The 13,112-nt window shown below is 44.6% G+C and overlaps 1 protein-coding gene across 16 annotated transcripts in view; it reads left to right on the top strand.

Moving 5' to 3' along the window:
• The window catches only part of FHOD3 (formin homology 2 domain containing 3), a 331,840-nt gene that overhangs the window by 310,244 nt on the left and 8,484 nt on the right, over nucleotides 1–13,112 (top strand). For 14 of the 16 annotated variants that reach the window (XM_053360827.1, XM_053360833.1, XM_053360834.1 and 11 more), the window contains 2 exons: nucleotides 6,241–6,415; nucleotides 9,708–9,869. In XM_053360827.1, the coding sequence (XP_053216802.1) occupies nucleotides 6,241–6,415; nucleotides 9,708–9,869 (337 nt within the window). Of the gene's footprint in view, nucleotides 1–2,993; nucleotides 3,018–6,240; nucleotides 6,416–9,707; nucleotides 9,870–13,112 lie in introns of all 16 variants that reach the window. The other 2 variants (XM_053360836.1, XM_053360824.1) reach the window with 1 other exon arrangement.

Here is a 13,112-nt window from a genome sequence, read left to right as displayed (position 1 = left end):
GCTGCTTGGGGGGAGAGACTGCCCAGGGGTGAATGTTGCAGCACCAGGCCACTGCCTCCATCAAACTTGGAGCCCTCTGCTGCGGCAGTAAAGCATGAAGATCTGTAAGGTGCAGAACCAGTTTCCTCTGCCAACTGCCATGGTTACAAGTGACCCAGAAGGGCCTCCACCCCCACCCCCCCACTGCCCTGCAGTTGGAAGCAGTTTCAGCCATTGCTGCCTTCTTTCCCGGGGCGGCCATGACGATAGGACCCAACTACCGGTCCTTTGCACAGAGGGTGCTGGCAGGCCCTTGCTGCTGAACCAGGCTACTATGTCTTGGCTGTTCATCAGAAGAAAGAACTTCTACTTCTCAAGTGCACACTAAGACACCAACAAGTGGGATGTCACTCTCCACTCGCTTGAAGAGGCAGAAAAATGTCATCACTCCAATCTGATGCTTGCTGCATCCCTTCCTTCGGACGAGCAGTTCATATTTCTGCCTTGCTTGAATCACTATGATTCTATTATCTGTTCTATTTGTATCGCCTTCCACAATACAAACTGGGCATCACACAACGAGGTCCTAACACTTATTAGGGAGTGTTGAACACAGTGGAACTTAAGGTAAAGGTAAAGGGACCCCTGACCGTTAGGTCCAGTTGCGGATGACTCTGGGGTTGCAGCACTCATCTTACTTTATTGGCCGAGGGAGCTGGCGCACAGCTTCCAGGTCATGTGGCCAGCATGATTAAGTCGCTTCTGGCGAACCAGAGCAGCGCACAGAAACGCCGTTTGCCTTCCCACCGGACCAGTACCTATTTATCTACTTGCACTTTGACGTGCTTCCAAACTGCTAGGTTGGCAGGAGCAGGGACCAAGCAATGGGAGCTCACTCTGTCGTGGGGATTCAAACCGCCGACCTTCTGATTGGCAGGCTCTAGGCTCTGTGGTTTAGACCACAGTGCCACCCTTATTAGGTGCTAACACTTATTAGGGAGTATTGAACACAGTGGAATTTTCTTCTTTGTAAACATCCGTAGGGTTTACGGACACTCCAGCAGAGAGAAGCAGAGTCGGAACAGCACAAAGCCAGTCAGATAGCTCCTCCTTTGTGGGAGATAGTTAAGGTAGTCAAGTATTTTGCAGGCTTTGCCCTAGATCAAGATGTTAGAGAAACTGTCCCATCATCCTTTAATGTGCCTCAGATTAAATTCCTACCGCAGTGTCTCAGTTTTGACCCATTGTATCAAGATAGGCAATCAGCGATCAAGAATCGATGCTTTTGAATTATGGTGCTGGAGGAGACTCTGGAGAGTCCCATGGACTTCAAGAAGATCAAACGCATCCATTCTGAAGGAAATCAGCCCTGAGTGCTCACTGGAAGGACAGATCGTGAAGCTGAGGCTCCAATACTTTGGCCATCTCGTGAGAAGAGAAGACTCCCTGGAAAAGACCCTGATGTTGGGAAAGATGGAGGGCACAAGGAGAAGGGGACAACAGAGGACGAGATGGTTGGACAGTGTTCTCGAAGCTACCAGCATGAGTTTGACCAAACTGCGGGAGGCAGTGGAAGACAGGAGTGCCTGGCGTGCTCTGGTCCTGGGGGTCACAAAGAGTCGGACACGACTAAACGACTAAACAACAACAATCAAGAAAGGCTTTGACCTAAAATCCTCAGATTCCTCCTCTTCCTCATCATGGGCACCAGAGATTTCCACAACTGTATTTTGACCAGTGGTCGTGCATCCCAGTAGAACATTCCTTGAGGGCTGAATGTCATGCTAAGTCTCTCACAAGGAGTTGCATTGCCATGACAGCAGCTCCTACAGAAGCTTTTACCATCCGATTCCCACGTCACACTTTTCTACCAGCGGCATGAATATTCTCCACCCAATCTGCATGTTGAAAGATATTCTGCAATCACTGACACACAGCATTTCCTAAATATTTTCATTTGATAGCTTTAACAAGAGCCAGTTCCCACTGGATGAGTTTTGCTTAGATTCTAGCATTTTCTCCTACTTTCTGCAGTCCCTTATGGTGGAACTCTTATTATTTCAAAGAGAAGGCTAGAGAGCCACTTTCTGAAATGGTAACTTGCTATGTGGAAGTGATTGTTATGTGAGATCACTTTCACACCGGCAGTTCTTCATGTAAAAAACAGAAAGTATATGCAGGGTTGTGCTAAATGTTTGAGCCTGCAAGGAAGACTCAAAGGCTAGTAGCAGTAGTTGGTTTTTGCTTTCTGTTGCAGAGTAGCTTGTTTCCTTGAGTTCTTTGGAGTTCTTTTTCTCTTTGCAATTATGTGTGATGTGATTATGGCTGGATCTAGACACATAAAAAAGGCGTTTCAGTTTAAAGCATTGTAAATTTAAACAGGGAAAACAGGTAGAGAAAAATGGGACTCCTGGTGGCACAATGTTATATTGCACATACAGTGCATATAAATCACTTTTTCTTTACCAGTCTAGCTGAGTCCTTGGTTTCTTCCAGTCTCTGCTGGTGAAATATTGAACTAGTTGGACTAATACTGCTCCAGGGGCTGGGTGTGAAAGGCTCATGAATAGATGGTTGGTTGTGCCTTGATGACCTTCTGGTCTGCTGACCCAACGTTTCCAAGAGGTGGCACTTAGCTGATATCATAGTGGGAAAGTTTTTTACATAATCTCATTAAAAAGAATTCTAGGAGAAACTGAGATAAGCTGTAGCCATGAGTCCTTGCAGAAAAGCAAGCATGCCAAGAGTTACGTTGTGCTCAGAGCTCTCTATCCATCAAACCTCCAGGTCAACTTCTAACCACCCAAATCTGACGTGACTGTTCCTGGCAAAGGAACTGCCTGCTTTTTCCATGTAAAGGATTTATGGTGCCACGATAAGATATATATTCTCATTTTGCCTCTGTCATGTCAATGCTTAAACAGCCCCACGATTGTTCATGTTTTGTCAGTACTGTACTTCCTAAATGCTGCTTTCCGTCCTTTTCTACCCTGTCCTTTGCCTCCCTCTGGTAGACTGATGAAGAAGATGACACTGAGGTATGGTTCTGTGAAAAGAGCATGCCCTCTGTGTGCTGTGAGATCTGCTAACAACAAAAACAGTCTTTCATTATCATGCATCAAATATTCCATAACCCTCTAAATATCCGTACTATCTTTAACATGAGATATTTAGACCACAGTGTGTTTGGTTTATAGTCCACCGTATGCAGTTTTTCATAATGGCATTGATAAAGAACATGGCAGTGGTGAAGCTCAAGTCCAGGGTTGCGCAGCTCGAAAGCTCTGCAAACATCCATCCAGATTGTGGCAGATGATGCGGACAGTGGCATGCCAAAGCCCAAAGGGGCTTGTTAATTCAAGATTCTAGTTGTGGCTAGTGCATACCATTCTTTCATTCTTTCTTTCTTACCTCCTTTTTCCCTGAGAAGGGATCCAATGTGGCTTACAGATAAAATAAGAACAGCTAAAAACATTGGGGAGGGAAACAAAAATTAAAAAGCCGTTACACAGTAAAAGAGTTAAAACTATATATCTCTGTGTAAAAGGTAAAGGTAAAAGACCCCTGGACGGTTAAGTCCAGTCAAAGGCAACTATGGGGTGGTGACGCTCATCTTGCTTTCAAAGGCCAAGGGAGCCGGCGTTTGTCCACAGACAGTTTTCTGGGTCATGTGGCCAGCATGACTAAACCACTACTGGCACAAAGAGGACCGTGACAGAAGCCAGAGCGCATGGAAATGCTGTTTAGCTTCCCGCTGCAGCAGTACCTATTTATCTACTGGCACTGGCATGCTTTTGAACTGCTAGGTTGGCAGGAGCTGGGACAGAGCCACGGGAGCTCACCCTGTTGCGGGGATTCGAACCGCCGACCTTCCGATCAGCAAGCAGAAGAGGCTCAGTGGTTTAGACCACAGCGCCACCCGCATCCCTCTGTATGATCTAATAAAAACATACCATCACAACAAAAGCAGCACAACACCATCCCTTTCATTAAAATCAGTCTGTCCCCCAAAGACTGTTGGGAAAAGAAGGTCTTACTTAATCTGCTGGCGGAAAGACAACAAGGAAGGAGCTAGTCTAAGTCTGGGAGCAGCTACCAAGAAGGGCCATGCAACTTCAGCAGAAGGGAGGGGTGCCTTTTTGACAGACGTGTGGAGAACAGGGAAATCTTCAACTAAACTTCCACAAGTAAACTCCCTCACACCTAGCTAGCCTATCAGAGCACATTTTGCCACTGCAATGTTGCTGTGCAACACCTTCACCGCCATCCTGCTTGCTAATTGACTATAACCCTTAGTTACACACTGAATGATTGCTCCCGCTGCACTTCAAACCATAATTGCATTGACAAGAGAAATCAATCAGAATAAGTAGCATTGTTATAATAATAATAATTTTTATTTATACCCCGCCCTCCCCAGCCAAGGCCGGGCTCAGAGCGGCTTACAAGCAATAATAAAAACAAGTTGAATGATTACAACTTAAAAACAAAATTAAAATACAACTTTAAAATAATGAAACATTAAAATATTAAAATGTAGCCTCATCGCAGGAGGAGAAGGAAAAGAAAAAAGAAAGAGAGGGAGGGAATCAAATTGGCTCCAAGCCAAAGGCCAGGCGGAACAACTCTGTCTTACAGGCCCTGCGGAAAGAAATCAGATCCTGCAGGGCCCTGGTCTCATGAGGCAGAGCGTTCCACCAAGCCGGAGCCAGAGTTGAAAAGGCCCTGGCTCTGGTTGAAGCCAATCTAACTTCCTTAGGGCCTGGGACCACTAGGGTGTTGCTATTTATGGACCTTGAGGCTCTCCGTGGGGCATACCGGGAGAGGCGGTCCCGTAGGTACGAGGCTTCTAGGCCATGAAGGGCTTTAAAGGTCAAAACCAGCACCTTAAAACTGACCCTGGACTCCACTGGGAGCCAGTGCAGCTGGAAAAGCACTGGGTGAATATGCTCCCATGGCAGAGACCCCGTGAGGAGCCTCGCTGCAGCATTCTGTACCAGCTGGAGTTTCTGGGACAGCTTCAAGGGCAGCCCCGCAAAGAGCGAATTACAGTAGTCAAGCCTGGAGGTGACCGTCACATGGATCACTGTGGCCAGGTCGGGGCGGGAAAGGTAAGGGACCAACTTAAAAGAGTTAAAAAGAGTCTCCTTCTAATTTCCTCCAGTTCATCTAACTGATTTTTTTTTTATTATTATTTTTTGTAACCTAAGATGCTAGGGAACTTGGGGGACAAAAACCACCCAAGTTGCCTAGCATCTTGGGTTAGAATAAAATGCATTGTTGCCAGTCCAGGGCACTGTGGCCTTCAACTGGGTGAAAGCACACAAAGCAGGGCAGGAAGCTGTGACAGGAAGAAAGAGAGAAAGCACCATTCACTAGAGTTTGTGCTCTTTATTAGCAGATGTAATATGATTATTGGGACCAAGAGAAGAGAAATGAATGAATTAATTATAATTGTATGGACTATTACCTTTTTACCTTTGAATCCATACCAGAGATACTCCAAAAAGGAGAGGGAGTGAGAGAAACTGGATTGAGGGAAAGTATAGAAATTCTGCGATTTGTACTTCATACAGAAAATAGAGAATGAATGGAGGCACTGGAAGCTTACTTACCACATTAAACATCTGTAGGGTTGAGCATGCAGAAGCAGCCTAAACCATTCCCAAAAGCCTTCTGAAAAGGCTAAATCTTCCTTGAGATTTCAGAGCAAACACCCAGTGCCAGGTGGGCCTCCACAAAGTGCCAGGTGGGCCTCCACAAAGTGCCAGGTGGGCCTCCACCGCTGTCAAAAGAGACTCCCACCAAACTTCAGTTGGTAAAGGCACTTAGAGAAGAAACTCAGATGTTGAACAAAACTCACACAAGGGAAGATGGCATGGGTGTCTGCAGAAATTCTTCGGGGTAGGGTGAGGAATGTAGATACATACTCCAAATTAACAAACACAGCTCACATCAGGATGAGAGGTCTGCCATTTCTGGTATATCGCATGACTTAACTAATTGGTGTTGATTGTAAAATAATAATAATAATAATAATAATAATAATAATAATAATAATAATTGCTAAACTCTGCATTTTGCTGCCTGTAAAATATGAATGTGAATTATGCACTCCCTGTGGTGGAAACGGAGGGATTATTGTCTGTTTGCTAGAACTGCAGCCAGAGTAAGAGAACGTCTTTGAAGGACTGGTTTCTTATATTTGCTAATGTTGTGTGATTTTATAAATTAAAACTGGTGGGGAAATTCTTTCCACAGACTGGGAAATTCTGTAGCAGCAGCTCTCCTCCACCTCAGAACCAACCGCAGGGGCTACAATATGCGGAAGATGCAGTGGAACATGAGAATATGAAGGCCGTCTTGAAGACTTCCTCGCCAAGTGGGGAGAACACCACCGTGCTAGGAGTGCGCACCCGAAGTCGGGCAAGTCGAGGTAAATACTTCAGTTTTGCTTGGGATACTGGGGCCATATGTTACTGTTTCCTACTATTATTCCTGCTGGAGTGTGCTGGTCCGGGGGGGGGGTACCGTGCGGCGTGGTCTGAGTCCGGTCCTAGGTCGAGGGTATGGAGGCTGTCTGTCAGGGGCGAAGCGAGGTCCAAAGCGAGGAGTCGGGCGCGGTCAGGAACTCCGGCAGGAGAGCAGGTCAGGGTGCCGGCAGAAACAGGTTACCAACGATGTTGCTCCCGCAACCTAGGACCGGGCTGGCTGGCCTTTATCTCCTCTGAGGCATAGGGCGGCCCCGGTCCACAGGTGACTCTTCTGGCCTGAAGGCGAGCACTTCTCCTGCGGGGACTTAGTTCCCTCCGCCTCTCTGCCCTGAGCCTCTGCAGCTCCGGAGAGGCTGGAGGGTTACTGGACCCAGAGGCAACCTCACCTTCCCCTGACGGGGCTGAGAGTGGAGCACCTGCAGGCAATGGGTCCTCAATCACCTCTGGAGCCAGAGTGGATTCAGCTGGTGTCTGCTCCTGAGGATCTGGCACAGGTGAGGGCCCTTCAGATTCAAGCCCCTGCCCCGGCTCAGCTGGCCCTGGAGGCGGGGACTCCTGTGCAGGTTAGGATTCCTCAGGTTCAGCCTCTGAATCCGATTCCCAGGCGATCACACGGAGGCTCATATTTGAGAAACATAAGATATGCTGTGTACAGGTTATTGAGAAAATCTATAGAAAGCTATTGCTATTGGCCTTTGAGGAAAGTAGATATGAGTCGATGAAGCTTCAAGGCTAGGAGATCCATTGTCAGATTTCCTGCTGTTTCTTTAAAAAAACAAAAACCTTGAATAGCAGCTTTCTTGGGTAAGTACTATCACACAGACACACACACACACACACACACACACACACACACACACCATATCACTCCTGGGTGAAGACTCCCTTCCCTGCTACAAATAAAATATACCTTGCTATTTGACTTGTGTGGTGCAAAACATAGTATGTTTCACCCAATGAGGCTGCTTGGAGGAAGTTAGTCTATGGGATTTTCTAGTCCATGGGATTTATAGGAAGAGGGCAGGGCCAGCCCATCCATGAGGCAGGCTGAGGCAGCTGCCTCAGATGGTGGAATTCAAGGGGTGGGGCCCCTTCAGGCACCCTGCCCGCCCACTGGAGAAGCGAGGAGAAGAAGCAGTGGCTTCCTGCTTCTGGCAAGATCTCACAAGGCTCCCACGAGATATTGCTTGAAGTCATCCCAGCCGCCAACACCACTTTCTCCCGTGAGGAGAAGCAAAACGGGATGAGGCACCCCTGGAAAAGCAAGTGTGCACATCCAGTCCAAGGTCTTTGTGGGAGGTCCCCATTGTGGAGATTGTCATTTCTTCAGAGGGTGCTGTCTTGAGGACTTCTCGGTTTGGGGGCTCCATATTGGGGTCCCGGACTAACCGCTCTGAAGCTTGAGTCACTGGCTCTCTCAATCCAGTTGTCTCTTCCCGCTCTTTGTCATGGTCCTGTCCTCTGTTCAAAGTTGGGTTCATGACCCAAGTATTTTATATTGTGTGGCTGCCCTGGGATCTGTTGGAATGAAGGCTGGGATATTCAGTAGGCTGCCATAAATAAACCATCTGCTTGCAACTTCAAGGAGCAATTTCCACTGTGGAAGAATTAACTCCCCACCCCCAGTGAGCTACAATCCTGATAAACATCTCCTCCTCTGGCTGCTATTAAACATTTGAAAAGCAGTGGTAGATCCAATCAAGAAACTTGTCTCATTAGGTTTAGCTCCGTTACGCCCGAGATCCCAAAGCAGACCTAGGAAAAGAAGCCACAAATCTCCATTCAGCTGCACATGTAGACGGACTCACTTTCCAATTCGGTTTGGTGTGCCATGACTAAATCCACTCAAGAATGATTTGTGATATTCATACAAAAATGAAAAGATTTCCCAAATAGTTATTTTAGTTATAACCAAATATCCACATGAGTTTCCACTAAAGGATTTCAACGTATTGGGTAGCTGCTTCAAGCATTCTAGGCCTTTTATACTGAAGTGGGGATGCCAACCAACAAAGATGAGATCATGATCCTGCTTGTAATTTGAGTGAAGTATTACAAGAATCTTGAAGCCATGAGGAAATTCTTAACATCAGATGCTATTTTCAAAACCCAAAGCCAATTTAGAAGAGGACTGTCAACAGTCTTTGTTGCTGATATATCCATCCATTTTTGTTTCACATTTTCACTGCCAAATAATGGTTTTGAAATTCAAATGAGGGAGCACATCACACTAAGCCAAACCATGTCTCGGCACACACCCGCTTGCTCTCGAGGAGACCAAGATTTGGATTAGCGTGTGAGCTGAATGTGAGATTTTGGTTGAAGTCTGTTTTCCTTAACCATGATCTATATAACCTTTGCCTCGTTGTTAAAGGTCATGGTTAAACAGGAGAGAACATAATCTTGGTCCCAGATTTGGGCAACACATTTAGGCAAGCCTTGCGTAGGTGCTGTCCTGTGCTGACCTGAGAAGTGGGCCTGAGCTCCTTGCTAGGAACTGCTATCTTCATGCAGCCATCCTGAGGTAAAGTATGGCTTATGTGATGTGCAAACCACACTCTTGCTGTGTGGTGCAGACTAGCCACAGAGAGAAAGAGAAATAATTGTGGGGAAGGTTGTTGCTTTGTGTGACCATTCCTTGTCACAAAACAATCCCAGAAATTCAGTGGCTTGTGCTCAGTGGGCTCTGTCTTTCTGAAAGCTCACCATTACAGGTATATTCCTGCTTAAATCTTTATCCAGTTATATCCTATTCAATTGTAGCAGGATTAATGGAGAATGCAGATATTGTGTGTGTAGCAGAGATTCATAATACATGCATGGGTATACCTGAAAAAACCATACCTGTGGTTTGTGAGTTCACATTTGTACTCCCATCATTTCCCAGCTATTGTTGCCTCTTCAACCTCTAATACTGTACACACTGGTTTAATTACATAAATTACAGTTTAAAAATCTTTTGGGTGATGGTGCTCCTGGGTAAGCCCCGAACCAAATTATTATGTGGCATAGAACCAACCTGATGAAGTATTACTCTCATTTGACCTAGTTCTAGGCAGTTTTCTGGTGCTCTGCAAAATTTGACAAGGCATTTCACAGACCAGAGGTTAGTGAAACAGAACCTGAATCTTGGTGGCCGATATTATAAAATATTAGGACATGCTCTTACTTGTCGGAACCATCAGAACAACGTGGAATATAAAATCATGGTGTGTTGTCAATTCCATTTTCCAGGTCGCGTTGGCTCGTGGAATGCTGGCAATGATGATTCGCCTAACGCTACAGATGATGCAGCAGACGAGATCATGGATCGCATTGTCAAGTCTGCCACACAAGTGCCAAGTCAGCGAGCAGTGCCTAGAGAAAGGAAGCGGTCAAGAGCAAACAGGAAGTCATGTAAGTACACCTGATGACCCAGTAAGGACAATTGATTGTCCTTTTTGTTTTGTTTATGTACGTGTACACAGGTGCGTTGCATATGCTGTAGAAAAGATCTCTTGGAAGCCAAAAGTACAGGAGGGACAGAAGTATCGTGCTCCCTTGAGCTGCTGATTTTAGAAGGCTGCTGGGGTGGAGGGGTTGGCTAAAATTGCACAGAGTCAAGGAGTGAGACATGTGGATTTCATTAAGCGTCCTCCAACTTTGTCGCCCATGGTTTGACTACTGCATTTATATGATAGTTGAATGAATGTTGTTTTTTAAACTGTCACAGGCATGTCTGTATGCAAGATCAAGATAAGACCTTTTATTCAGACAGAACTCTATGACAACTGAAGAAGTCTTCATATTAGCATTCGAACTAAGAATAAAAAAAGTCATTGCCCAGACCCTGCTGCCCCCTGTCCAAGTGCAAAGTTCCATGCATACAGTAGACAAACCCTGAGACTGGCAACTCCACAGAATAGAATTCTTATTTTTGATCCAGGGTTAAGTAGCATAAGACAGTTGTGTATCCCCATACCTCAGTGTCCTCACAAGTCAATAGGGCATCTGCTCAGAAGTACACTCAAATTTGCACCAGCTTAGGCTCCGCGTTAGAAGAAAGGTGGAAATATAACCGTAAGAAAATAAAAATAAAATAAAAAACACATGTGAAGTGTTTATCGTCCTGTATTGTTGGCCCTCGGAGAAGTTTCAGACATTACTGAAAAAGTGCTGCCTGCCAAAGATGCAGTCATTCCTGATTTTGGCGGCACTTCAGAAGTTCAAATGGGAACTTGCTGTGGCTATATTTGTACCCGCAGCCTGCACATTTTTCTTGCCCAGTTCTTCTTTGGGACTTCTCGAGAAGCACCACCAGCTGAATGCAGAAGCCAGTGGACCATTTGGCTAGCACCTCTTAAAATCCAGGGCCACTCTGTAAAACTGTGTGCACATTTAATTGCTGTATAAATGAGTAAGAGGCATACAGTTAGTCCTTCAGCTTTTTGATTTGATGTATGTAAAGACACATTTTTAGAGGGTTTTAAAGGCATTGTAACCTTCCCCGAGCCACTGAGATAGGGCGGAATAGAACTCCAATCCATAAAAACCAGCTTTCTAATGCCCTCTTCATTCTTTTAGCATTTTTGTGACGTTAGACCAAAGGAGAGACAGCAACAGAGAGTGAACAAAGTGCAATGAATTGGCAGTCAAGCTGGTTAATGCTGTTGCAGATTAAGATTGCCCTTGGTTCTCATTAGCTGGCATCAGCATAAGAGCACATTTACTTTCCCCAAAGTGCTAAAGGAGGAGATCCTGCATGTGGCCATTTCCTTGGAAAGGTAACGCAGACATTTGTATAGAGCGGGCAAACCTCCCAGCAATGCAAATGAGCTGACACTGGCTTTCCTTTCCTTTCCCCTGCAATTCTCAGCAGTCCTTCCCCCATCGTGGACTTCTCCATACGTTGGCATCACTCACTTATAATTTGCCCGTGTGCTTATTCCTTGCCGCTTGCCTTGCATTGGACATTTCTTCTGTAGCTGCTGTCCATTCTTATCCGCTCCTCTATATCAAGGCCCCATGTGTTTCTCATCTTTGCCAGGCCTCCTTTGCTCCTGGGGAACTGGGGAGCAAAAAAATGATGGTAATGAATATGCTAGATATTATTCCATGGTGCTGTTTCTCGTTTGTGTTCAGTGGAAAACATCAACAGGGAATGAAGGCAGAAGCCCCTTTCCACTAACCTAATAAATCCCAGCTCTCTCACCAGCTTGAGGTTCAAAATCTCAACATGACATTGAATTGAACCAAAGTCAGCTTCAAAATGGATCCATTCCTCGAGTATTTTAGAATAGCTGCTCCGGAATGAAAGTTTTATGCAGCGGAACCACATATACCTGAAATGCTAGGTTAGCGTCAATTAAGCCTACAGCTCTTAGGCTTTTTGCAAGAGCGCTATTCACAAAGCCTACATTCTTATCCATCTCACAGTCTTAACAAATAGAGATATGTTACACTCATCAACCAATCTTGATAGTGCACTCTTAATGCTGGTGCAAACCTGCCTTAAGTAATCCAAATTTATCCCATCCATTTGAAACCGTGGAATGACTTCTCTCTTGAATATTTAAGCTCACATGAGAACTTGGCCGATTCGTTATTCCATGGGCACATTTTGTGGTGCATGTGTATTTCTTTTTATATATATAATTTTTATTAGTTTTTTTTAACATACCATTTTCAACAATAATTAAACATACTTTTACATCTTATTTGATTTTTTTGAATTCCATCAGTCCTGTCTGAAAAATTTTCAGTCTAATCTCTTAGTATGTATTTCTTATTTTCCCTGTTACATTTCAAACTCATAACCAATATCTCTATCTTTTTCTACTTTGTAACACTTTGTATATTTCTCCTTACAAAACTTCTTGTAGTCCTACTAGCGTAATTTGTTGATTACAGTTGCTCGTCAAATAATTCATATACTTCTTCCAATCTTCTGTAAATCTCTGCTCCCGCAGGTTTCAAACCCTTCCTGTCATTTTGTCCAATTCTGCATAGTCCATTAATTTTGTCTGCCATTCTTCTTTCGTCGGAATTTCTTCTTGCTTCCATTTCTGGGCTAACAATACTCTTGCCGCTGTTGTTGCATATAAGAACAATTTAACATCTTGCCTATTAATGTCTTGGCCTATAATACCAAGTAAAAATGCTTCTGGTTTTTTTAGGAATGTATATTTCAACATCTTTTTCATCTCATTACATATCATTTCCCATAAGTTCTTTACTTTCTTACATTCCCACCACATATGATAAAGTAGTACATGTGTATTTCATTTGTAAATATCTTTCATGAATTCCCACATTCTTAAACACACAAAGCAGTCTGAGATTGAAGTACTTAAGAATGTGGAAGCAGAATCATAGAATCTTTGAGTTGGAAGGGATCTCGAGGGTCATTTAGTCCAACCCCCTGCAATGCAGGAATCTTAGCTAAAGCATCCATTTAATAGTTATGCTTGAAAAATTGCACTGCGTGATGGGATTTTTTTATAGTATTCACAACATATATAAAAAAATCTATGATTTGGTATGACAAAATTAAAATGTCTCCAGAATACCTTTAAAATACCAAATATTGATGTAAAGGTAAAGGGACCCCTGACCATTAGGTCCAATCGTGGCCGACTCTAGGTTTGCAGCGCTCATCTC

This window comes from Podarcis raffonei, chromosome 13 (genome assembly GCF_027172205.1).
Source record: "Podarcis raffonei isolate rPodRaf1 chromosome 13, rPodRaf1.pri, whole genome shotgun sequence".
Classification (NCBI taxonomy): domain Eukaryota; kingdom Metazoa; phylum Chordata; class Lepidosauria; order Squamata; family Lacertidae; genus Podarcis; species Podarcis raffonei.
Note: the sequence above shows the minus strand (reverse complement) of the source record. Positions and strands in the feature narration are given on the sequence as shown.